Source organism: Nelusetta ayraudi, unplaced genomic scaffold (assembly GCF_046127955.1).
Source record: "Nelusetta ayraudi isolate G7.1 ecotype Tasmania unplaced genomic scaffold, CSIRO-AGI_Nayr_v1 ptg000135l, whole genome shotgun sequence".
NCBI lineage: Eukaryota > Metazoa > Chordata > Actinopteri > Tetraodontiformes > Monacanthidae > Nelusetta > Nelusetta ayraudi.
In genome coordinates, this window is record NW_027466185.1 from 12,920,001 (window position 1) to 12,943,800 (window position 23,800).

At 49.7% G+C, this 23,800-nt stretch overlaps 2 protein-coding genes across 2 annotated transcripts in view; both read right to left on the reverse strand.

Moving 5' to 3' along the window:
• The window catches only part of LOC142877496 (protein C1orf43-like), a 236,417-nt gene that overhangs the window by 38,151 nt on the left and 174,466 nt on the right, over positions 1-23,800 (reverse strand). The window lies entirely within an intron of this gene.
• Positions 1-23,800, reverse strand: part of efna3a (ephrin-A3a) — a 61,249-nt gene that overhangs the window by 1,155 nt on the left and 36,294 nt on the right. Inside the window, exons 2-5 of the mRNA XM_076012179.1 lie at positions 10,732-11,033; positions 9,815-9,880; positions 7,663-7,740; positions 1-1,150 (exon numbers count right to left, since the gene is read on the reverse strand). The exon at positions 1-1,150 is cut by the window's left edge and continues 1,155 nt beyond it. Of these exons, the coding sequence (XP_075868294.1) occupies positions 1,032-1,150; positions 7,663-7,740; positions 9,815-9,880; positions 10,732-11,033 (565 nt within the window). The 3' untranslated portion in view covers positions 1-1,031. The remainder of the gene's footprint in view (positions 1,151-7,662; positions 7,741-9,814; positions 9,881-10,731; positions 11,034-23,800) is intronic.

Below are 23,800 nucleotides of genomic sequence, written 5' to 3' on the forward strand. Positions count from 1 at the left end.
CAGCGGGAGGAAATCAACGGCCGGTGCTGCAGGTGAACGGAAACACGGAAGGCCGTAGCGGCTCCAAACGACTGCTCCGGGCTATGTGTTTTTCTCCCGTCGCTGAAGGCAGGAAATGCGGACAAAAGAGCAGCTCTCAGCGGGGCGCTCACTATCTTCTAAGAAATTCAGGCTCTGCATCTGCACCTTTTCACAAGGCCAGGGCAATTTTTTTCCTTTTTTTTTTTTTTGATCTCTGAGGAAAGTGGATTCTTTGAAAGGCCTGCGGCTATCCAGCTATCCAAGAACTTCCTCCCTTTCTGTGTTTTTTCTTTTTTTCTCCAGGAGCACTTTTCGGCGCTTTTTCTTACCAGCCGCCCGCCTCCCTCCCTCCTACCCTGCCTCTCTCACAATGGCGTGGAAACATTCCTCGATGTCCGGCACAAAAGGCAGCGGCTCCTGCCACACTGACTGCTATTTTTTGGCGGCCAAGATAAGCACAGTTCATCCTGCTCACTCCTGCCGTCCCAAGATTTGTTTGTCGAGCGTAGCTGGTCCTCGGGTCCAAGGCTGGAGGGGAATAAAATAAAATAAATCCACTGGTTGCTTGGCTCCACGGGCGTTTTTTTAACGCCCCTGCATGCTACAATAATAGCGTGTAGTCCACACAACTAGAAGTTCTCCTCTCTGGCGGGCGACAAAGTCTCTTGAGTGTCCGTCTGGGTTCCATGATGTGGCAAATCACACATGCATGAAAGGCTGCGGAACGCACACGACATCCTACGTCCTACAACACACAGTGTCAGAACACCACGAGTGGAAATATGACAGCAAAAAAGGCCTCTCCTTAAAAAAAAAACAGAACAAAACAAAGGAAAGTCGAGTTAAGTCCACTTGATAGAAGTCTGGTCCGCGTCCGTTTGATTGTGGCTGTGATTGGCCTCCTGTCCTCGGATGCGAAGCCCTTTGGACGAGGGTGGGGAGCGAGGGAGGTGAGAGGCGGGGGGGCAGGTCCAGCTATGCGTGAAGTGTCACCACCACCACCACGGTCGCTAGGACAAAAGGACGGCGGAGATGAGCAGCATCGCCGCGGTGAGAAGAAGGCGGTCGCGTGAAGGGCTGCTGCCGCTGACACTTTTCTCCAGTTTGGGAACTTCAGGGTTAAATTCGTCTGGAGGGGGGGTGGGGGGGAGAGAGGGGGAAAAGAAAGAGAAGTGAGGAAGGAGAGCGGCAGACAGAGGGAAACGAAGCGCACTATTAATTCGTCAACCTGAGGGCTGCGTGCGCCGCGTGCAAATTGCGTGTCGGCTCACGAGGAAGAAAGGGACAAGACAGATTCATCGAGAAACCCGCAATTATCATCAGCACGTCCGCGGCGCCGCCAAACGTGGAGTAGAAAATTAAAAAGTCTTTAGTTTCTGGTCTGGTTTGTTAAAAAAAAAGATTTCACTTTTCGGTGCTAATGATGTTTTTCTCCTTGAGAGTTTTCAATCAATCCAAATTAGCATGGCCTCGCCATTGATTAGGGCTAACAGAACATTAGCGGCAGGGGGAAAAATGAGAGTGAAATAAAACATCTCATTAAACATTTGGTGATATTTGCTTTCAGAAATAAAGTTATTCATTCTGTTTTTTTCCACTCGTCATTAAATTCACCTGGTGGTGTTACTATATGCTAACGTTAAGGAAATCGACCAAACAGAGCACCGGTCTTGGCTGCTCTGTGCTTCTCAGTGCACAGCCGCAGTGCAAAAGCCGCAACTTCTTCCTGACAGCCGGTTGCGATCGGTGGAGAGATGCAGGCGAAGTCGTGCACGAGGGCTTCAGAGCCGTGAGATGAGACATATTGCGACGACATTGTGCCGTTAGGAAAACTGGAAAGTGTTAATGCTGAAGGTCGCGGTGTAAAAAAAATACCCGCTAAGGCTCAATCCATCTGTCCTACTAATGCCCCACTGACGTCCCGCCGCGGTGGCTGTGATTCCTTCGCCTGCTGTTACTTAGTCAATTTACGTCGTCTTCCTTTAAAGTTCGCGCAACGGGGAAACGCATCAATTCCAGTCCTCCTAAAGCTACACCGCCATGCAGTTTAAGTCCTGGCAGGAGTCCACTAAATTGAACGGAGACATTAATTAGGTGCAAGTAACAAAACGAGGAGAGTGATGAACGATGACGGACGAAGGCAGCGACCACACGCAGGCCCACCGAGAGGTGGAGGAATGTCCAGAGTGTTTTTTTCCGTGCCGTCTCTGCCTGAGAGAAACCATCCAATTAGTGTGCGCACGTGCGTGTGTGTGTGTGTGTGTGTGTGTGTGTGTGTGTGTGTGTGTGTGTAGCTGCTGCTAATATGACACAAGTCTTCTGCTTCACATCTTCGAGTTCAAAGAAGACCAATAAGATTTTTTTTCTCTGCCATGTCAGCCAGTTGGCTACACCTCAAGGCTTCCTATTTCCTATTTCCTAATTCCACTCCTGTGTCTGCAGCTCAGTTCGTCTCAACTTCTGCGGCTGAGGATCAGACGTCTTGACAATCTGGTGCTAAAGCAAATAGCTCCAGCCTTTGGTTTGAATGCAGCCTCTGTCTCGTTGCCGCTCGCTCAGGCCGTCCGCTGCAGCTCCAACGTTTGGTTAGCCTCGCGATAAAAACACACGAGCTAACCGCTGGTTGTTTAGCTATACTCTTGAAGACATGTTGTTACACACAGAAAAAACATTTGGTGCTATTTTCTCTTTTCCTTTTAACATGAAAACACCACCAGGTACTGATGTTAATGTTTCCATGCTAATCTCTTCGGCAGCAGCTAGGACCTCAGTCATTTCCTGTGTTTCTTCTTCATCATCTTCTTCTTGAAGGGCAGCTAGAGGCATTTGGCCTCTGGTTTTCTTCCCAACTAAAAGGAAGCTGATTTGGTTTTTGCATTTATAGAATTTGCAATTGTAGGGTGGTGAAACTGATAAGCAGGATTTCAGAAGTGAGTTCTGAGCCGTGCACAAAGGGATCAGGATGTAAGAAATCTCTGCACTCGCAGACACCACAGCTCTGCTTCCTTCAGCACAGCTGATTCATTCTGTGTGTGCGATCTCGCAGGCACAAGTGCGTGGGTGAAAGGCGCTACGACAATCACAAAGCGGACAAACGCACCTCTCCGAGCAGCTCAAACTATTCAGGGAGGACGCCCTTCACGGGAAGAGGAGGAGCACGGAGGAGGACGCCGGACGCCTCGGGCCACGGCTACTTATCAAAGGTGCGCAGTAGGACAGCGAACATCACAGCACCGTTGTGGGGAAACGGCAATCAATTCCCGTGAACACAATCGGGTGCAGGCCGGTCTGTGCGGGGCCTAACAACAGACAGGCTGCTCTGGGCTGCTCTGCTGTCCACAGCGCGGCGCCCCGAGGCATTTACAGTCAGATACGAAGCATCACCGCTAGACTGCCAATGAGTGGAAAGAGATGGTCTGGGCTGATAAGCCTTGTTCTAAATATACCAGCAGTGCAGCAGCGATGTGAACTGCGTCTGAATTGTTTCTTTTTGAGTCGGGAAACATTCTGAATATTCTAAATCTAGAAAAACACACTCCTGATTTAATTGCTAATGATAATAAAAAAAGAAAAAAAAATCAAGTTCAACTAAACTAGAGATAGAGCGGCTAAACTAGAGATTAGCTTACTGGCTAATAGATTTTGTCAGTGTTGCCAGTCTGGCTGACAATTCCCAAAGAGCAGATGACTTAAGTGGCTGGAAGGAGGCTAAAGTTTGGCTTTATGAGACTTGGAGCAGCTTTCAGAAGACGACTGCAGCCACTTCTCCGTTTCACTCACACCAGTGGCTGCTCACACCTAGCATCCTTCTCCATGGACTAAATAAAGGAAGAAAGGTTGGCAAGGGGAAAAAATATGGAAACAGATGGAATCGCCACAGCTGAGTTGTTGCATAATCACAAACTGCAAGCATCTCATCTTCTGCCATTAAAAGAGACTAAATTCCACACTGTTGAGGCTGCTAACAGCACCAATCCTGGCTCAGTGTTTTTCTGGACCACAGGGTTTCTGTTCTTCTAATTATTCCTCAATCCTAGTAACTAGCTGCAGAAGACTGCCACTTTTTCACATAAACAACAAAACTTCTCAAGGAAAAATAACAATAAAAAAAACATAGCGAGCAACTGCGCACAGATGACTCACTGATGCTGGTATTGATCCGTCACAAAAATTATACGTTCACGGGTGCATTTTATTCCACCCACGCCACATGATGTATATTTCCAGCCTGAAGTCGACCGCTGGCCCGCCGCAGATTCTAGAATAATGCACAGAGTGTAATAAGCTTTGCTGCGGGAGAGCATTAAGTTACAATAAATTGTGCGAGTGGGCCGCGGGGCCGATGCCGAACTAGTGAAGCGTGTTTTCTTGTTGATAGCTGCTGCGCACTGACAGACAGATGTGACGGCTTGAAGGCTTCGGAAAATAAAAGCTACAGAGCACGTTAAGTCATGCTGGAGGAATAATTCTGCCTCTGATGGCTTTGCTTGCGGGCTTCTTCTGTAAATCGGAGAGAAAGAAAAAGATTTTTATCCCAACAATCACAAACAGTTTTCTTTCCCTGACAACTGAAGGAAAAAAACACGTTTATTGTCCCTTCTGTCACATCAGAATTTCAGTCTTTACTTGACGAGGCTGGTCTGCCGAATACTATTTGATAATGTGAAAAGGGATCTTCATCCTCCTCCTCTTCCTCTTCTTCCTCGAGGTAAAAGTGGAGAGGCCGCCTGACAGCAAAGGGAAATCATGCACTTCAGAGGACTGCGAAGATGATTGGCAGGCAATCATCGTGATTGCAAACCGCAGCATCTCGCCTCAGAAATGATAAAGTGTGACGTGCGTTTATGCGCTGCTACTTCTTTTTTTCCACCGCCGCCCTGTATTTTGTCTCCCAGGCTGGTTTGCTTGACCCTGCAGCCATCTGTTTACAGAACCTGTAGGACTGTCTTTCTGCATTTGTTTTTATTTTCATCTCGCCCGTCTGACTCGAGCGGCGCCTCTTCCTACTCAAAAAACTAAACTGACAGCTTTAATCTGGACACTACCAGTGGCAATTTTGTATGAACGCCCTCTTAATCTTTATAAGTACTTAGAACAAAAGGACAGATTGAGCGTTACGTGTTATCTTTGAAATTTCTCTCACTGAAAGTGTTGATCAGCTGAGCCTTTGAAGGTGGAAACACTGTGTGCAGGAAAAAAAAAGAATTCTGCATTTATTTCTTTGTATTTTACAATAAAACGACCACATCCACTTCCTGCTCACGCCCAGCATCAGTGCTAGCCTCTTAGCAATAGCAAGGCTCCCTGTCACTTCCTGTATTTCTTCAGTGGCTTTTTGAGACACAAAGCCGTTTCCTGGATTTGTCAGCGCTAAAGTGGAACCTTGTTGGTTCCAGAATAAAACTGACAAAAACAGCTTTCAATCGGAAGTCAGAGGCTTAACCACGAAAATTCAATAAAAAAATCCGGCAGTCGTGCGAGAGCTGTAAATAAATGAGAACCCCAGTTCCGTCCTTCATAAGGTTACATAAATCAGGCAAGCTGATTTATTGTATTTTTAAAAAAAATGTTTTCAGAAAAAGCACAGAGAGCGGCAGCAGGTCCAGATCTGTGTGCATGGAGAACGAGGAAGAGACTGCTGGTGCCAGTCTGTAGGCTGGTCTGGCCCTGCGGGTGAGTCAGAGAGTGGGTGTCAGGTGGTCAGCTGGGCCATCCTGTGTGTGTGTGTGTGTGTGTGTGTGTGTGTGTGTGTGTGTTCGTGTGTGCGTGTTTCCTGATTTAGTAATTCATGCCAAATTTATTCAGAAAACATCACAGCGCTCGAGGCTCCATCTCTTTTTTCCTCTCCAAAGATCCTCATCCTCACTGAGCTTCTCCATCAAACTCCACCTAAGCTGGAGCTCCAGTTACTGCCGAGCCGGTCGCCCACCACTGCTGCGTCTCTTTCTTTTTTCCTCTCTCCACTATTGCGTGTCTGCCCCCACTCTGGGTTTTTTATTTCCTTTCCGAGCTCTTCCGTCTCTCTGTGTCCCTCTATTTCTTTTTTCTGTCAGGCTTTGCTGCATTCCTCTTTGGCTCTGACTCCTTATCTCCCCCTCTCGTCGTCCTCCCTGCGCAGGTACTTGTCCCTGACGGGCTCGAGCGCTCTTATCGGCGGGTCTCCGTTTCCATCTCGGGCAGGTCACACACTGCCCCCCCACCACCACCCCACCCTCCCTCACAAACTGCCCACAGCTAACCAGGAACGAGCCCAGCTAAATGATTCCCGGCAAGAGGCTTTTTGTTTTTGAGATTGGGGGACGGAGAGAAAGCAGAGAGGAAAAAAACAGAGGTTTTATGTAACCACTCAGCTGCACAATTGACTGGCTCGCTGACATGCCTTCGCCTCAGATAAACACGAACCTCTCAGTCCTTTACAAGACCTCCGCCGACCTTGCGGATATTGCTTTTGCGGAGACGGGCAGAAAAAAAAAAGGAAGAACAGCCTGGATTTGCCTTCCAGAGCAGTTCAAGACTTCTTAGCTTTTTTATTGATGAGCTCGAAGTCTTGTTGGAGATATCAGAGACATGGCTAATAATAGATGAGCCAGAAAAAACACACACACACACACACACACACACACACACACACACACACACATATGCTGGCACTCACAGTATTTTTGTGTACAGGTTTTTCAACAAAGCGGTAGGTCAGTCTGGCAAGACTAACAAGGGCCAATTGCAAAATCATGTTCCCGAAAACTCCGTGGCTCGCGTCCATCGCAGTTCACAGACCACCTCCTTGGTTCCAACTCTGACCTGAAGCACCTACTTATCGTAGCCGGGCCACCTATTTTTGTGCAACCAGGTTTCGCCGGGGAAGTCCACGTCGGACTTTGTCTCCTCCGAGTGACCTCTGACCTCTGTGCCGGCGAGCAGCTGCAGCAGGGAAACCTCGTCTGTCAGAGGCTCCGTAATGAACTCTCCCAATCAGCCGCCGCGCCGGGTTTAATTGGAATAATTCTAACGCGACATGAGGCGACGTGCTGCTGTAGCGCCTCGACTTGACTGACTGAGCTAATGAACACTGATTGAGTTTAATAAGAGGGAAGAATTAAGAGTATGAAAGAACATTCAGTGCGTTCGACCGCTCTCGGACTTGTCACTCATCCATCCGGTTCCGACAGACTGAGATGATCCCTCAGCTTCGTCCGGCAGCTTCCTTTATCTCACTGTTCACGCTACACAATTACTCCCGTTGGCAATCGCCACCCGGTCGCGACACAAATCCCGCAAAAATTTAGGAAATCTCGTCAGGCTCATTTCACAGTGATTTATGTCACGGACACACTGGCTGGTATTTGTTTACATTCATATCTGACGGCTGTAATTAGAGTCACTGCCGCTGAGTCACTGCCTCATTGTCTCACCCGTCTTGTGCAACGGCCCTGAGCGGGAAACGCAGGCTTTAGTCACCCGCCAGCTCGACCTGCGGATTTTCTTTTTCCAGCGAAACAATAACAAAACTGGCCGACGGTTTCCTCCTTTACCCGACCACCAGTACACAAATGCGTGCTTTACAGCCGCAGTTAAGTATTGACCAGCATCTGGGCCGCCGCCGCTGCCGCTCCTTCTTCTTGACGAGTCGGAGTTACTCACCGATGTTGTGTATTTTGATCTTTGGCCTGACTGTGTCGTCGGGTGGAGTCTGACTGGAGTCGTCGTCCGCCTGGGAAACTAAGAAGTGGGACAAGTGAAAGACAGGAAGGAGAAGAGGGAGAGAAATGGAGATGGAGATTAGAGAGCGAGAAGACACTTTGAACGAAGTCCGAGGCGCCGCTCAAATACAGGAAACACAGACAGTTGGCGCTGGCACAGCGGTGAGAAAGCACCAGTAAATCTCTGCGCAGAGACTGGAGGCTTCCATCTGATGATTGAAAGCATTTGGAAAGGAAATGCATCTTTTTTTTCTTTTTTTAAAAAGGATCGCATACATTGGCGCAGCGTCTAGACACAGAATCACACGCAGCGTCCTCGGATCCTCCGCGGTGTGAGAGATGCGTGGGCCCGCGTGACGTGGTGTGCGAGCGAGGGCGCCGTCTTCGTATGTTCTCCCTCCTCTGAGAGAAACATCTCAAATGCATTCCGTCCTCCCGTGACTCTATGACGGCCGGGCGGATGGTTAACGGAGGAGCTGGTAGCAATCAGCCCCTCGGTTCGCTGCAGATGCAAAGCATGCGCGGCCAACGACTTCAAGCCTGAGCACGGGAGTCGGAGGAGCAGAGAAGTGCAGCGTGGTGCCAAGCGCAAGGCGAGCTGTTACTGTGACCTCGCCGGCTGGAGGTGGCGGACCGCAAACGGACTAAATGCGCGGCTGCACACAAAAACACACACATACACACACATTGAGAGGGCTGACACGGCTGCCGGTGTCGGTACAAAATCTCTCCGGCCAACGGAAACTGTCCGGAGTCTTACGGCAATGGATAGATAGATAGATGGATAGATAGATAGATAGATAGATAGATAGATAGATGGATAGATAGATAGATGGATAGATGGATAGATAGATAGATAGATAGATAGATAGATAGATAGATAGATAGATAGAATCATATTATGGATAGAACAAGGTTGTAAGTTTATGTTTGCATATTTTTGCAAGATGTCATATTTTGTGAGGGCTATAAATGGGCCAGACAGTGATTCTATGTATCTATGTATCTATGTATCTATGTATCTATCGTGATGTAGTCTGTCCTAATAGAGTTGCCGTGTGCAATGTCGTCGGCAGTCGCCGAACACCCGGACAGATGTCGTAGCCTTACGGACACTGCTCAGCCAATCACAGTTTGCCTCTTCACTTCATTGAAATTATCGGATATCGCGGACCAGCATGCACTCAAACGCACAGACAGGAGAGAGCGAGATGGAGGGAGGCGGGGCCAACGCATCAATAGACGACAGTGACACTGGGATGGTATGGGGAGGAGTGTGTGTGTGTGTGTGTGTGTGTGTGTGTGTGTGTGTGTGTGGTGTGTGTGTGTGTGGTGGTGGTGGTGGGGGGGTCAGAGGGTGTTAAGGTGATGTGTGCACAGGGGGCTGACACTGGTCTGAGCGTGGGATGTATTAGTGCTGACAGGGCTGGAGGGAGGGGGGAGGGAGGTGAGGCTCTCAGCGCCGGGCTGCCTGATCAAAGGCCTGCAGGAGGGGAGAGAGCCAGCGAGCAGGCTACCGCGGTAAAAATAACACACACACACACACACACACACACACACACACACACACACACACACTAGAGCGAGCAGCAGGCATCAGAAGGCCAGTGAGAGAGAGAGAGAAGAGAGGGAAAGTGAGGGAAAATGAGAGCTAAGGGTCTGTGTGTGTGTGTGTGTGTGTGTGTGTGTGTGTGTGTGTGTGTGCTGGGGGTGGTCAGGGGAAGGTGGGAACTCAGATTTTTTTTTCTCATCTTCCTACTCGCCCTCGTTGGGCCTTTTGCAAACGGCTTCACAAGAGCGTGTCATTCACCAGCAGGTGGAGCATCGCTGCGACGGCGCCGAGACAGAATAACATTAAGCCGTCACTCTCAGCCAGGTGTGGGAGGGAGGACCGAGCGGCAGAGAAGCCTCGCAAGCAGACAGGAGGCTGTGGGATCTGAATTTTTTCTCTCTCTCACTTTCCTCTATTTTCTTCCTCTGTATGTTTGTGTGTATGTATATTTTTTCCTGTGAAGGGTCGGGGTGTTAAAATCAGACAGCTGGAAGATGAGAGGGTGGGACGCGGGGAGCACAGAGGAGGATCTGGGTCTCACCGGTGGAGCAACAGACGTAGACCCTCAGTCTCAGGCAGCTGTGGCCGTGGTGGTGGGTGGGCGTGGCTAAAAAAAAGAGGAGAAGGAAGGAGAACACAGCGAGAGAGAGAGAGTGAGAGAGAGAGAGAGAGAGAGAGACAAAAAAGACGTGAGTCTTGAGCCCTCTGCAGGCCGTGAAGAGGAGAGAGAAAGAGACAGGAAAAGAAATGGGCTGTGCTGAAAAAACCCAGCAACTCAACTTCCTGAACGCATTAGCAACATTAGCAACACCCGCAGGCCGTCAGTAGCTGTGTTTCCTTTAAAGTTCTTCGCAAAATAAAAGCGATATTTCTAAAATTTCGACAAAGAGCAATTGCGATTCGCAGGTGTTTCCATTGAATGGTGCGAAGCGCAGAAGCCGTAATTCTCGTAAAACCTCGTCCTGCGAGATTGACGAGAATTACGTTTACTTTTGTTTGTTTACATTTGTGTACTGTCAAGAATAGTTGTTATATTTTTCTCTTTGATTACTTGTAAAAAATATTCCGTCTCCTCCTCCGTCCAAACATAACGCGCCATTTTCACTTAAAGTAAACTGGTCATGTGACTCCATAAGTCACACCGGGTGATGTGTAAATGCAAAAAAGTGTTTCCATGACACTTTTGTGATATACCTCTGTATCGATACGTCTGAAAAACCATGTCATGGGAGCGTAAAAACCTTTTAGCAATATTTGAGAGGTTTTTCGAGGTTTAGGTTTTTCCATTACACTTTTTCTTCTTTTTTTTTGGGGGGGGGGGTATTTAGGTTTTGTGCAACTCTAGGGGTAATGGAAACTCAGCTGGAGAGAAGGCTGCCCGCGACCCCAGGTCTCTTCCTTCCAGTGATTTCTCTGCTTTCTCACTATACGTCCTGCACAAGGACAGAAGGGACTCACAGATGTAGTAGTACTCTTGGCCCACGTTGAACTCGTAGCCCAGCGAGAAGGCGCTGTAGCGCTGGAACTTCTCCGAGAACTTGATGGGGGCGTGGGGCGCGTGTGGCCGGTTGCACTCCCAGCGCTTGAAGCCCATCTCGGGCTTGCACATGCGGTAGCCCTGGTAGTTGACCATGTAGAGGATGTACTGCTCGGCCACCGTGCGCTCTAGTGTCCCCCGCTGGCTGGTGTTGTAGTGCGGGCAGTAGATGTCCAGGTAGTCGTTGACGCTGACCTGCACCGTGTAGCCCTCCCGCCGCAGCCTGCAGGGAGAACAGACGGAAAAAACATGAGCAACAAAAAATGTTAAAATGGTTTGACGAGCTGTTGGATAAAACAAGGGGCTTCGGAGAAAACCTGGATTTCTGTGTCCAGAAAAAAAATGACTATAAAAAAATGACTATAAAATAAAATCTCGGCCTCATCATGTTGCACAAAATATTCTTTGCACAAAAATATAAAACACAAATGGAGAGAGTTAAACTATGCTGTTTTGTGGTTGCGTTTCAAAATTCACTGTAAGAGGATGTGTGAGAGGACTCAAACTACTTATTGTAGATACAGACTAACTCAACCAGAGAGAAAGTTTATTTTAAAATTGCTGCTGCTAATGCCCATCCGAATGATTATTTTCAGTGGGTTCAATGAACATTTCAGTTTATTAAACACTAAGAAACCCGTAAAAAACCTTCAACACTTTATTTACGACCAGACTAAACAGCATGCAAACACATTCAACCTCGCCTTGCTGCTGCAGCTTCCTGACTGGACTCCCGGTGCAGCGACCGCAGCCCGCCGAGGCCCTGCGTCCTCTGAAACCTACACGTTTTCCCTGTCACTAAACACCTCGCGGGTTAGTGCTGAGAGCGGAATGATAATCCTCGACCCTGCCTGGGCCCCGCCGTACTGCTCGCTATACAGGCCGGGTCAGCGAGGTGGAATGAGATCCTGTCAGCACGGCCGCAGGAGAACCGGCCGGCGCCCGGGACACATGATGAGGCTGTTCTCCCTCTGCATCCACTGCCGGAGGACAAGGAGGGCGCAGAGGTCTTCTCTCTCCCTGTGTGTGTGTGTGTGTGTGTGTGTGTGTGTGTGTGTGTGTGTGTGTGTGTGCAATGCATGGGCACAGTGAGTTGATCTCAGGCTCCCCGGCTCGTCAGCCCGAGACAATGATGTGCCGTGATTAAGGATTCCGCCGCCACGCTGCGGCCGCTGCTGTTTATGGTGCTAAGTATACTTATTATGTAAATTACATTATCGGTAATTAGACAGAGTCGGAGTCATTAGGAGGGCTCTCCCCTCCTGCAGGTGAGCTGAGGAGACGGGAGTTCGTCCTTGCCTGCACTCATGTGGAACCCGTGACTGTAACGAGCGGCCCTCGCCACTAGATGGGGGTGTTGCACCGCAACGCCGCCGAGCTGTGCTGAGCCGAGCTGAGCTGAGCCGAGCTGAGCTGAGCCGAGCCGAGCGGCCTCCCTCCGCTTCCCACTGTTCTCTTTTTTCTTTTTCTCTTCCAGGTTACACACATTGTGTTAAGCACATATAGATGATCTAGTGTGCATACTGAAAACCATCCCGGCCTGACGCCGAGACAACCTGCGGGGGTTTGTTCACGCGGCTGCTGTCAGACCTTGGAAACATTAATATTTAAACACGAGCTGTGGATCAGGACTGCGGTGGCACCTCTTCCTCTCTATTTTCTTTTGTCTCGCCTGCTACACTGGAGCAGGAGGTACAACTGGAACCTTTTCCAAGACATGCATGCTTTGTTTTTTTAACATCATCGATCTAGACAGGTTCCGTCTCTCTATTTATCCAGTGTGTCTTGTTGGGTGGGTGGTTGGGCAGAGAGGGGGGGTGATGTGAGAGGGATCCATCAATCTTATTGGGTGCGTCCTAGCCTCACCGCTCAGATGTGTGATGACAGACTTTTTTGTCTCTCTCTCTCGCTCTCTCTCGCAGAGTTGCGGGTGGAGACATCGCTTCAAATAAGGTCTAAATTTAGCGAAGGATGGGTTGGTTTAGTGGTGGAGGGTTTGAGCTGCTAGCGGAATGGGGGGTGGATAAAGAGGAACAGCGGGTGTGTGGGATAGAGAAAATGGTAACTAGATAGTAGTTCAGACACACACACACACACACACACACACACACACACACACACACACACACACACACACACACACACACACAAACTGCTGGGACAAAGGGCGTGATGAATAATAAAAGGTGACGCTGAGGATCGACGGTGTTCTGATGTGATGTCATCACTGGGATGGCAGGTGGAAAAGACTGTCAGGTGTTTATTGTATGGATCTATTGATTATGTGGTACTGTATGTTTGCAAGTAAAGGATAATATAGGTGACTTCCTCAAAATGAAAATTTGCACCAATCCTCAGCGCCCCAAAAAAGTAAATTATAACATTTACACAAAATTTTGTAGACTTGTCTTTTTTTCCCCTGTTTTTTCTTCCGGCTCATGCTCTGTTTTAACACCATTTCCGCCAACGCTGAGCGAACACACAGCCCCGATACTTTGCTGTTTTGCTTATCACTCAGCCTCACTATAGTCATAAGCAGCACAGCAGGGCGACCGCTTGTTTCAATCCTGGAGTCGGCAGGGGGACGAAAGAAAAAGCAAGAAAAAGCAAAGGAGCGAGAAGAAAACAACTCCAAAGGAAGAGGGTAAGGAGGCGAAGAGAAGGGAAACTAGAAGAAGGGAAAAAAAGAGAGGAGTCCCTCAAGGTGTGCGCCGTTATATAAGCAGTCCACTTAGCAGCGCAGGACAGAAAGGTTGCGGGGCAGGTGAGGAACGGATGGAGCAGGGCGAGAGGAGAGACAAAAGGAGGCGAGAGGAGATTTAATAAGTGACGGAGGAGGCAGCAAGATGGGCGGACGGGTGGGTGGGGGAGGAGAAGAATGCAGTGAACGGTGACAACAAAGAGGAGGAGAGAGATGCAGGAGAAGAGCGGTGGTTCTCCCCGAGGATCAGCGTGCACGTGGCGAGAGACTGATGCTGGCTTCCTCTAAAACTCCAAGCGCTCTCTGTTTCTGCCTCTGCACTCGTTTTGCTGTCTCATCATCCTTACTTTTCTTCTTTTTTTTTTTTTACAGCCCCCCCCCCCTCTCATTCTCTGCGAATGTGGGAGTGTTTCGCAGCTGGTTAGCTGCGTCCCGGCGAGCTGACTTACCCTGCCATGGTGGTGGTGGGGTATTCAGCGCGCAGGGGAGCGATAAAATCAGAGAAGAAGATGAAGGGTAAGGAGGGGGAGGGATGGGGGGGGGGGGGGATCGCTTTCACGTCTGGACGTCAAAGAGCCTTTGAGGAAAAAGTTGGCAGTGAGTTTGATGCCCAAACAGGCAGCAAAGAGACACAAAGGAAAGAAGAAGAAAAAAACAAGATTCCCAGAGGAATAAATCACACAAATATAAAAATTGTTACTAAATAATTGTAACAGAACTTAGGTAAATTATAAAAACGTGTTTCTGTGATTAGCCCGGTGTAATGATTCACCACAGGTGCATCAGAGGCCCGAGCCCTCTCGCTATTTAAGGAAAACGTTGACACAGCACACCAACGTTTTCTGTCTCTCCGCTCTCCTTGTCGGCGTGAATGAATCCGCTGAGGTTTCCTACAGCGGGCTGAGAGTCGCTGCTGTTTGTTCTGCTGCAGGTTCGCCCTACATTTACTGCCGGAGGCTCCCAAAGTTTTTCAGGAATCCATTAAAAAAAGAAAGAAAGAAAGAAAGAAAAAGAAGAAGAACCGCTGCGAGACACAAGTCGGCGCGTTTGACAAATGTAGTCCAACCTCGCTGTAAAGAGACAGTAATGGCCTCTGACTGCTGCAGGGGGGGGGAGGAAAAAAATCCTGCAGGTTTGAACTTTTATTAGCGCTGATCGGTTGAGACGCCTCCTTGTGTCTCAACATAACGATTCACTTTGCCAGGATAAGATTTCCTCTCTTGTTTGTTTTGATTTTCTTTTTGCAGCGAAGCTCTGCAGCTCTCGGCTCAATTTAAACAATCTGCTTCTGTGCAAGATGGCAAAGTGTTGTCGGCGGAGTCGGTTCTTGTTCTACAAAAGAAAAAAAAGTTTTTTACGTCTTAAACGATCCTACAAAACATGATGATTTGGCTAATGTGTTTTGGAGGTGGAATAAAAACCTTCTATGGGCTCTTTGCGTGATGGCTGTGAAGGAAACGTGGCTCGCCAGGGTTGTTGTCGTTCGCCGGTCCCCTGCTGGCTGCACTGGGACCGGCTGAGGGGCGAGGTCGGTGAACCCCAACCTCCCCCTGTCCCCTCCCCCAACATCCGCAGCCGACTTTAAAAGCTCTCTTCACAGTAATCAACGTCGGCCTCATCAGCAGGATAAACTACCGCAGCGTGAAATTGTGGGACTTGAATGTCACTCTCCAATCAGGTGCACCCCCCCCCGCCCCAGACCAGACAAGGCAGCCTCGCCAACTTGCTTCTCTCTTTCTCTCTCTCCCTCTGTTCCTCAGCGCCAAATGTCATTACTCGTGCACGCGCTCCGCGCAGGCCGGCGCGACAAACAGCACCGCGATCCGCCAAATAAGCGTCAGTCGAACCCTCGGCGCGCACGCTGGTGCATTATCTCCTGCGGGGGTCGACGCTGATTGAGTTAACGCTGCAATTAGGGCTCCTGCTTTACAAGGTTTCGATCCCCGAACGCAGGAGCCGAGAGCCGAGCGAGGAGAAGGGCCGACGCTGCAATTCGACCGCCGTCACGACGAGACCTGCGGGAGCCGCTCGGTCCGGCTCCGACCACTCGGGGGCTCCGAGAGAAATTGAGGAACATTATCGTTTTATATTTATTCATCCCCTTTTTTCCTGCCAGCTCGGTCCTCCCGGCCCTCAGCTCCATCCCTCCATCCCTGCGTCACGTCACCTCTGCCTCATATTTACCGGCGGTTATTTAATTCCGGGGAAGCTTTGCAGCTTTTTTCTGCATTTTCTCTCTCCTCCCGCAGTATTTACAGACATCCACTCGCAGGGAGGGGGTGGGTGGGTGGGTGGGGGGGAGATGCCCTATAAAAGCGGCAGGGGCCACCCAGGGTATAAATCTCCCTTGATGAAATTCTTGCTCAAGGACACTGATGGCTATAACCCTCTCAGTCCGATCACTTTTAACGGCGGTCACATTTCAGCTGGCGTGGCTCCTCGGCTGACCTCGCCATGTGGGTGGAGCTGCCGCATCCCAGAAGCCTCAGTCGATGCAAGGCAAACACTTCCGCCGCCTCCTTCTTCTCCAGCGCGTTCGATGACCATCGACGTCGAACCCGATCCAGATGGGTTTGTTGTTTTTTTTCCCGCGGAAGGCAAAACAAAACAAACCAGCGAGGTGGAGCGATTTCATTAGGCGCAAGCGCTCCTTCCCCCTTGCGCTGATCGTGCGGGAAAATGATGGATTTTAGGTTTAAAGCGACGCTTTATTGATCCCTGACAAGCGAAATGTCTTTTTTACCGTCTCTCGGCGGGACGCCGCGGTGCAGCCTCAGCTAAAGAGCTGCAACCCGTCGGCTTCTGAGGCCCGGAAGACGAATCTTTCAGTGAAAGTGAAGCTCCCTTTTTGCTCGCCGCTGCCACCCTGCGGTTCTTCGCTTGGTGCGTTTGTCTCCCCGAGACTCGCTCCAGGCGTGCCTTTAGTAAAGTGGGTGGAGCCTCATGGGAGCGATTCACAACTGTACTTTTTTTTCGCGGGAGCGAACGCGGCACGTGTGAGAGGCCGCGTGTCACATATTAAGGAACGCGGCAGCAGCCTTGGACGCCGTCCAGCAGCGGCGGTAGCTGCAGCGGAGGAGGAGGAGAAGACGACGACGATGCGGCGATGAGTCACGACTTACGTCTTAGAAAAAAAACTAAAAATACACCACAAGTCTGAGGACTGCAAAGAGGTCATGGAAAAAGCCAAGCGCGTGCTTTTAGTTATCGCTTTTTAGCATTAATAATGCAAAGCATTGTGTCTAAAAAAACAATTGAAAGCAGTGGGAAAGTGCCGGCTCGTTCGCCCGCATCCCGGACGACCTGTCGAGCGCACGTTGAAAGCACAGCCACCAGGTGCCATCTTCAGAACTGGTAGTCAACAATTTAAGTGTTGAATCAAAAAAACAGGTTCTTAGACACTTGTTTCCATTGCAGTGCTGGCTTTGCATCAACGCTTTAAACACAAGTAGTGTTTAGTTCAGGTGTTGAAAGGGATTAAACGTAAGGCTACAACATGGTAGCATGTTTACATTTTGGCCCAAGTGTTGGTTTGAGCAGATGTTCTGAAGCATCTTTTCCCCTTTTTTCATACCTTTAAACATTAACACACTTCAATCTAAAAAAAAATAAATACTTGAGCCGACGATGCTTTGCAAAAGTCAAGCGACGTGCGACTGTGGCACAAAGAGGAAGAACACGTGGTCATCGTGACGTTGTCTCTGCAGCTCCGACTCCGGTCCAACCACCTGCAGGTTGCCGGCGCCGGCCGGCTCAGAGGAGCAGCTGCACGGTTTGACCGGTGGATCTACACATCTTTAGCGCTCTCGGCTCCCTGGACGTTGGTCCACGGGTCAGAATATTTCTAAATATCAAACAGAAATATGGACGACATTGTTGAATATTAAAGCCAAACTCTCGTTCGACTGGATACTTTGCATAAAATAAATGTAATGAGGCAGTTCCCCCCCCCCCCCCCCCCCCCGCCCCATCTCTATTATTGCAGTGAAACGTTTCCAAGGACCACTTGGACGTGCGTTTTTTTTCTTCCGGGCTGTAATTGGGCACTGTGCCCTGCACTGGTGTGGAAACTGGCACTAATACGGCTCGGGCCGTAATGAGCTCTTAAATCTGGCGATACTCCACTGACAGCGGTGCCAGTTAATGCGGCTGCTGAGAGTGTGACTGGCTGAACGGCGCAAAAGAGTTAAAGCTCAAATTAAAAAAAGAAAAGAAAAAACTACCTCCTCTTATTTTAAAAAAAGAAAAGCTCCAGTTATGAAAGCAGACCCGGCTGACACCAGTTGAAATGAAACCCCCAGCCCATCTCTGGAAGTCATCCATCACGCCCAGTTTGCGCCGTGATTATATCCTGTGACACGCTGCGATAACAAGGGCCCTTCTCTCTCTCTCACTCTCTCTCTCTCTCTCTCACTCTCTCTCTCTCTCGCGCTCTCTCGCTCTCAAGGTGAAGCTCTAATTGTGTCCGACTATTAGAGCCCTGATAACAAAAGACCTGTTCTCTTTGCCAGCTGACGTCTCCGCTGCCTTCGCGCCCACCCTCTCTCCTTCCCTCCGTGCCTCCCACGCGCCGCTGGCTTTTCTGTAGCACGAAGCCGCCGGCTCCTTGACATCTTTCCCTCACCTTCACCTTCTCCGATAGGCGACGCGGGACGAGGACAGAAGCGTGTCGTCTAAACGAGATGACCGGTGCGACTTGCCGAGCTGCAGGCGAACTGGATTTCCTTCTTGTTTCCTTGAAGACGTTTCAGCTTTCAGCCCTACAGGCTCCTTTGACTCTGAATGGGTCAGAATCCGAAGAATCCTTTTGAGTGAAACGTCTTCGAGTCACCAAGAACCACGTCCAGTTGCCTACAACTTGTTCAGAACATTGCACATCATATATATGTAATGCAAATAATTTCCGTGCTATTCACTGGCCAGCCTTCCCCCTCGGTGCTGCTGCACTCGGTGAAACTCATTCCCATATATACAGTCGTTCACTCTGTTATAAAACAGCAGCAAAGGTCCTGAAAGCAGACAAAAACCCCACACTGACTGGTGCTGGAAATTTGAAATGCGTCCCAGAATAATAACCATGCAGCAGGTGCTGCCCCCACATCAACCTTAATCAAGGACACAGGCTGCTCTGCCAAACACATATTGTTATCAATCTGGGAGTGTGGCGGCCGAATGTGTTTCCCACCTACAATTTAATCTTGCAGCTAAAAAAAATAAAATAAATACTCTACAGGAGTGAGAACGCTAAATTCTGACCTAAAATGTACACAGACACAGTTTAAATCACTGTCGACAAACAAAGCCAGGATTTCCCACCTGTGCATTCAACTTCTTTCCTTCTATGTCAATGCAAATCTTTCAAATGATTCAGTTCACATTAAGGCTGATATCAGGCTACACACAGCCAGCAGCCAGAGCTTCTGTCAGTCCTCTGATTGGCTGCATGTCCCCACAATTGTTCCTGACGGATGTTCGGGATGTTTGTGACAAATTTGCAAAAAGACGCAACACAATAAGAAGGAGGAAAAAAAACAAAAAACATAAACAAACTCGGTCCATTTAAAGAGTCTCGTCAGCTCTGGGACAACTTCAATTATCTTCATAAAGTGCTTTACATGCAGGCTTTGAAGCCGAGTGTGCGAGGGGCTCGGCTGCTCTCCCAGGAAGTCAGCCACAGTGGGGCGTTCACTTTCAAAAAAAGAAGGGGAAAAAAGAAACTCAATTTTAAGCCCTCACTCTGCGCCAGCACACACACACACACACACACACACACACACACACACACACACACACACACACATCCCTCTCACAGCGAGGAAGGAGAACAAAGCAAGCCAGGAGCAAGGGAGAGAGATGGAGGGATGGAAGGATGGAAGGATGGAGAGGAAGAAAGAAACTAGTTCTGGGTCACATTTCCACTGGACCACATTCAGGCAGCGCCAAAATTCAACCGGGTGCCAAGAAGAATAATCTGCTCTTTTATCTGCGAGCCATTGCAACTGCAGGGTTTCATGTCGGTGCCCCCCCCCCCCCCCCGCAAAAAAAACGAAAATCCCCTCCAACGCACGCTGGTGCTCTTCAAAACTATAAAAGCCCAAACATCAAAGGTAGTGCGAACGCTGCCGGATGACTGAGGCGAAGCGCACTTAACTTTACATGCAGCGTTTAACACATAATCAGACGTTACGTCATCCCCAGCTCGTGTCATCCCCAAACTCTCGTGCACACGCACACACACACGTCCCAGCACAGCCTCCACCACCACCACCCCCACCCATAAATAATTCAACCATTTTCTTTAAATAACCCATCACCCTTTTTAAAATACACCCTCTTTTTCTTTGTGCAAACAGCCCTCCAGCTTGCACAGCAGCAGAGTGGTCATGGAGTAATTATTTACACGTCCTAGTGGAGAGAGAGGGAGAGAGAGAGGGAGCGCCGATAAGAGCCCCCCTCCCTCCCCACCCGCTGCACGAGGAGCACGAGGAGGCGAGTCGGGAGGAGGTGGTGGGTGAGCGCGGGGGGGGGGGGGGGGGATTGTCAATCTGTGTCCCATTAGCAGGTGACGCCAGACGGCCATGTTCAAAGCGGCCTCCTGCAATACGTCCGTGGTGCTGAGGAGGTGGTGGGGGTGGGGGTGGAGGAGGGGAGGGGCTGGAGGGGGCGGGGCCTTTTCCCCCATCTGAATAATTGAGCGTCTCTCCGTCGGCCTCGCCGCTCCCTCCTCTATCTCCTCGCCAGCACCTGCGCCGCTCCTCTCCTCCTTTTGTCCTCCTCCGTTGCCTCCTTCTCTCCTCTCTTCTTTGTCCCTCCTCCCTCCCCCCCACTGCCCCACCGTCGCTCAAGGCTACGGCAACTGTGACGCTCTGCCCCCCGCGGCATACGTACAGGCACTTGTGCGAGCGAAGAGATAAAGAGAGGGAGTGTTTTTTTCTTTTGCCCGAGAAGGACGCTCACGACGCCAGACGTCCCCTCGTCGGGAGGCGTCGCTCAGGATGCTGCGAGTCCCCGGGACGGTTTCTAACACCACAGCTGCTGTTTTGCCGGCGCTGCGGTGATGAGACAGAGGAGGAGAACTACCGGTGACTTGTTGCAGGAGGAGGCTCAAACTCTGTAACCCGGCACGCCAGATGGAACACTTCCTAAGTCCCTCTCGGCTGATGTCACGCATCCATCTGGTGAAAAGCCCGCAGAGGGCGTTCGGATGTATAGGGGCTTTTTTTTTTTGTTTTTTTTTTAAGTGAAGCTGCTGCAAACTGTGTGCAAGAGCTCACAAGAGCAAACTCAGGGGCCTCTCCGCTCTGTAGAGGCATTAGCTGCGTGGTTAGCCGACACATGCTGTTGCAGCCGGCGGAAGTTGCTTACACCGGCGTACAAAAAGAAAAAACAGGGAACAGGTGTGCGCCCTTTCTTCTAGGTGGTTTAATGGCAGGGAACAAAAAAGAAAAATGCCTCTTCAAGAGTAGTAAAATAAAAAAAAAAGTACAACCAAAAAGAACCACATAATACAACCTAAAAACAAACTTATTTCAATATATAAAAGAAAATTACTTACACTGACTGCACTAAAATCTCTTGCTGAGATGCTTGATCCACTCGGCACCTTTAACTGAAATCATATACTCTTAATGTGTGATATTCAGAGTCACGCTTGGCTTTTGCGATTAGCCGTTTTAGCATTAATACACGTGGCTGACGCACACGCACTCCTACAAACTGAAACCTGTATATTTAACGTGTCCCCCCACCTTGTGATGGCGGCACTGGCTTTATTTTAAATCCTCACGACTCAGCGAACACATGGCACAATTCCGCACATCCATGACCAAACTCTTTGTCTTGCTCACGAGTAAAAAGAAAAACATAGAAGAAGAACAAAAGAACACGAAGAACTCTGTGACCTGGTGGACGGAGAACCAAATAGGTTTACCACCTGGTTACACTATGATGTTTACATGTTTACAATGTCGGCGTCTACCAAGAAAAGCCTCGAATGCTATTTCTTTTGTTATTCTTATCTTGCGAACAAAGCTCATCCATTCTGGATAAAAGAGTCACTATGGCAGCTACATCCACACTAATGTTGAATGGCATTAGTTGTTGACTTTTCTTCCTGGTTTTCTTTCAGCGCTTGTTCAGAGCAGCTTGTGAAGCGGCTGCCTCTCACCCTGACGGCCGATTCTTCCTCCTCCTCTCTGTCTGTCTGAAGTCGACTGGTCGTGGACTCAATGCAACATGGACAGACAGTGGGAAGTTCCCGAATGTGTTCCCGATCTTGTGTGTTTTAACGCTGCAGTGGAGACGTGTTGTCTCTAATATCAATTTTCTCAGGTCACGTATACAGGAAATACATTCGCATGAGAAAGAAGTTTTCCTGATTATTTGTGGCTATTTTTCAAACGCTGCTGCTGTCTTGTGAAGGAAGCTTGATGGATTGCAATTTCAACGTGCGTTGTGGGAGACGTCGCTTGTGCTCAGCGATGGGCAACCTACTTGGAAAATGTAGTAAGTTAAGCTACAAGTTACTATCAATTAAATATAGCTTAGCTACAGCAGAAGCTATCCCCAGAGAAATGTAGCAAGCTACATGGCAAAAGTAGCTAGCTACATTGACACTACTTTTTTGGTGCCAACTTCAAAAAACAGGAGCAATTCAAACAAGCCCTGTCTGGCTTTTTGTGTATCTTCTTTTAACATTTACTTGCTGTACCATGTACTAATTATTATTACTCGTGCCGTGACTGCTTGCGGCATCGAGCTGCGTCACTTCCGGCAGTCGCAGCACTAGTGGCACCGAGCTGCGGCATCTGGGAGTGCCACCAGGGATACCGCAGCTCGGTGCCACTGCCACAAACTGAGCTTGCGTCTCTCTTTCTCACGGACGGTAACGTGTAGCGTCTGAGTGACGCTATGTCACCACTGGACTCTATAAATAGCTATGCTACAGAAAAAGCTATTTGGTTCAAAGGGAGCGGCGCTACTGAAAAATGTAGTCAAGGCTAGTAGCGTCACTACTTGCAGCACAGTACTGCCCATCACTGCTTGTGCTCAATGCACAATTTTCAAGTAACCTTTTCTAATCTGGCTTGGCCACCTGAGGTGACGTTGGTGGGCGGGGTTTCAGCGCACAGGCCTCGGCTTTGACGCACGTGTTCTGGTAGATTGAGCAGGATGACGTGCGGCTTCAGATCCAGCGTCTCTCTACGCAACATCTTTGGGATGAGGTTCAATACATTATCCTGGGGAATCAAATAAAACTCACAATGCCCCCCCCCGCCCTCCCTCAGCCCCTCCACCGCCACTCAATATGTGGCACAGCATCGAGCGGCAGCCAATAATGAATGCCGTCTCATGCCCCTTCCCAGCCCCTCCACACACACTCCTCCTTAATGGAATTGCCTCGTCCCGGAGTTCATGGCGGCGACATCGGCTCAGCGGCGGTGAAGAGATTACCGGACAGATTAAAAGACAAAAAAAAGGCGGGGGGCCCAGCGGCTTTGCATGACAGGCTGCAAGGCACCGAGATCACACATTAGATAATTGGTGTAAAAAAAAAAAGAAGAAGAGGAAGAAGAAGACCCAAAAAGAAATGGGGGAGAAAGAAACCGTCTCTGTCTCTGCTGTCTTTCTGCTGAGGTCTGGAATTGGTGGGCAGCAAGACCCCCTCCAACCCCCGCCCTGGTCCCCCCGCCTGCCGTGCTGTCACACCTCAGCAGTGGAAACAGTCTGAAGAAGCTGGAACAAAGCTGCCGCGGCACCGCGTGAGCTGTTGTCTGCTTGGAAATGTTTCCTCCGTCGCAGCTTTCGACATCTCCCAAAAATCCAAACCACTGAGTTTCGCAGCTGGTTAGATTTGGGAGCGCTGGGCCGGCGATCTCGCAGAGACCCCCCCCCACACCCCCCCCAACTCCAAGACAAACACTCTTTCACTTCAGCGCACACCAGCGCTCGGCCTCCCATCTCTCTCTCTCTTTCTCTCTCTCTCCCTCGCTCTCTGTTATTCTTTCCACTTTGCTTCACCCGCCGCTGCCATCTCTCCGTCTATGTGTTGTTAGCGCTCCCTCCATCTCCTGCCCCGGCAGAGCGGCCCAGCGATGGGCCTGTGCCCCTTTCATAATTCATGGAGTTGTTCTTATGGCTCGGGCGCCGTGTCCGAGGGTGAATCTGTGCGTCTCGGAGGCTTGCTCCGCCCGGGGGGTGGAGTCGTGGGGGTTAGCGTGGGGGGGGGCACGTCGGCTAAAAACGTTTCTTCACTGCACTCGCATGCAGCCATGGGGAAGAAAAAGAAA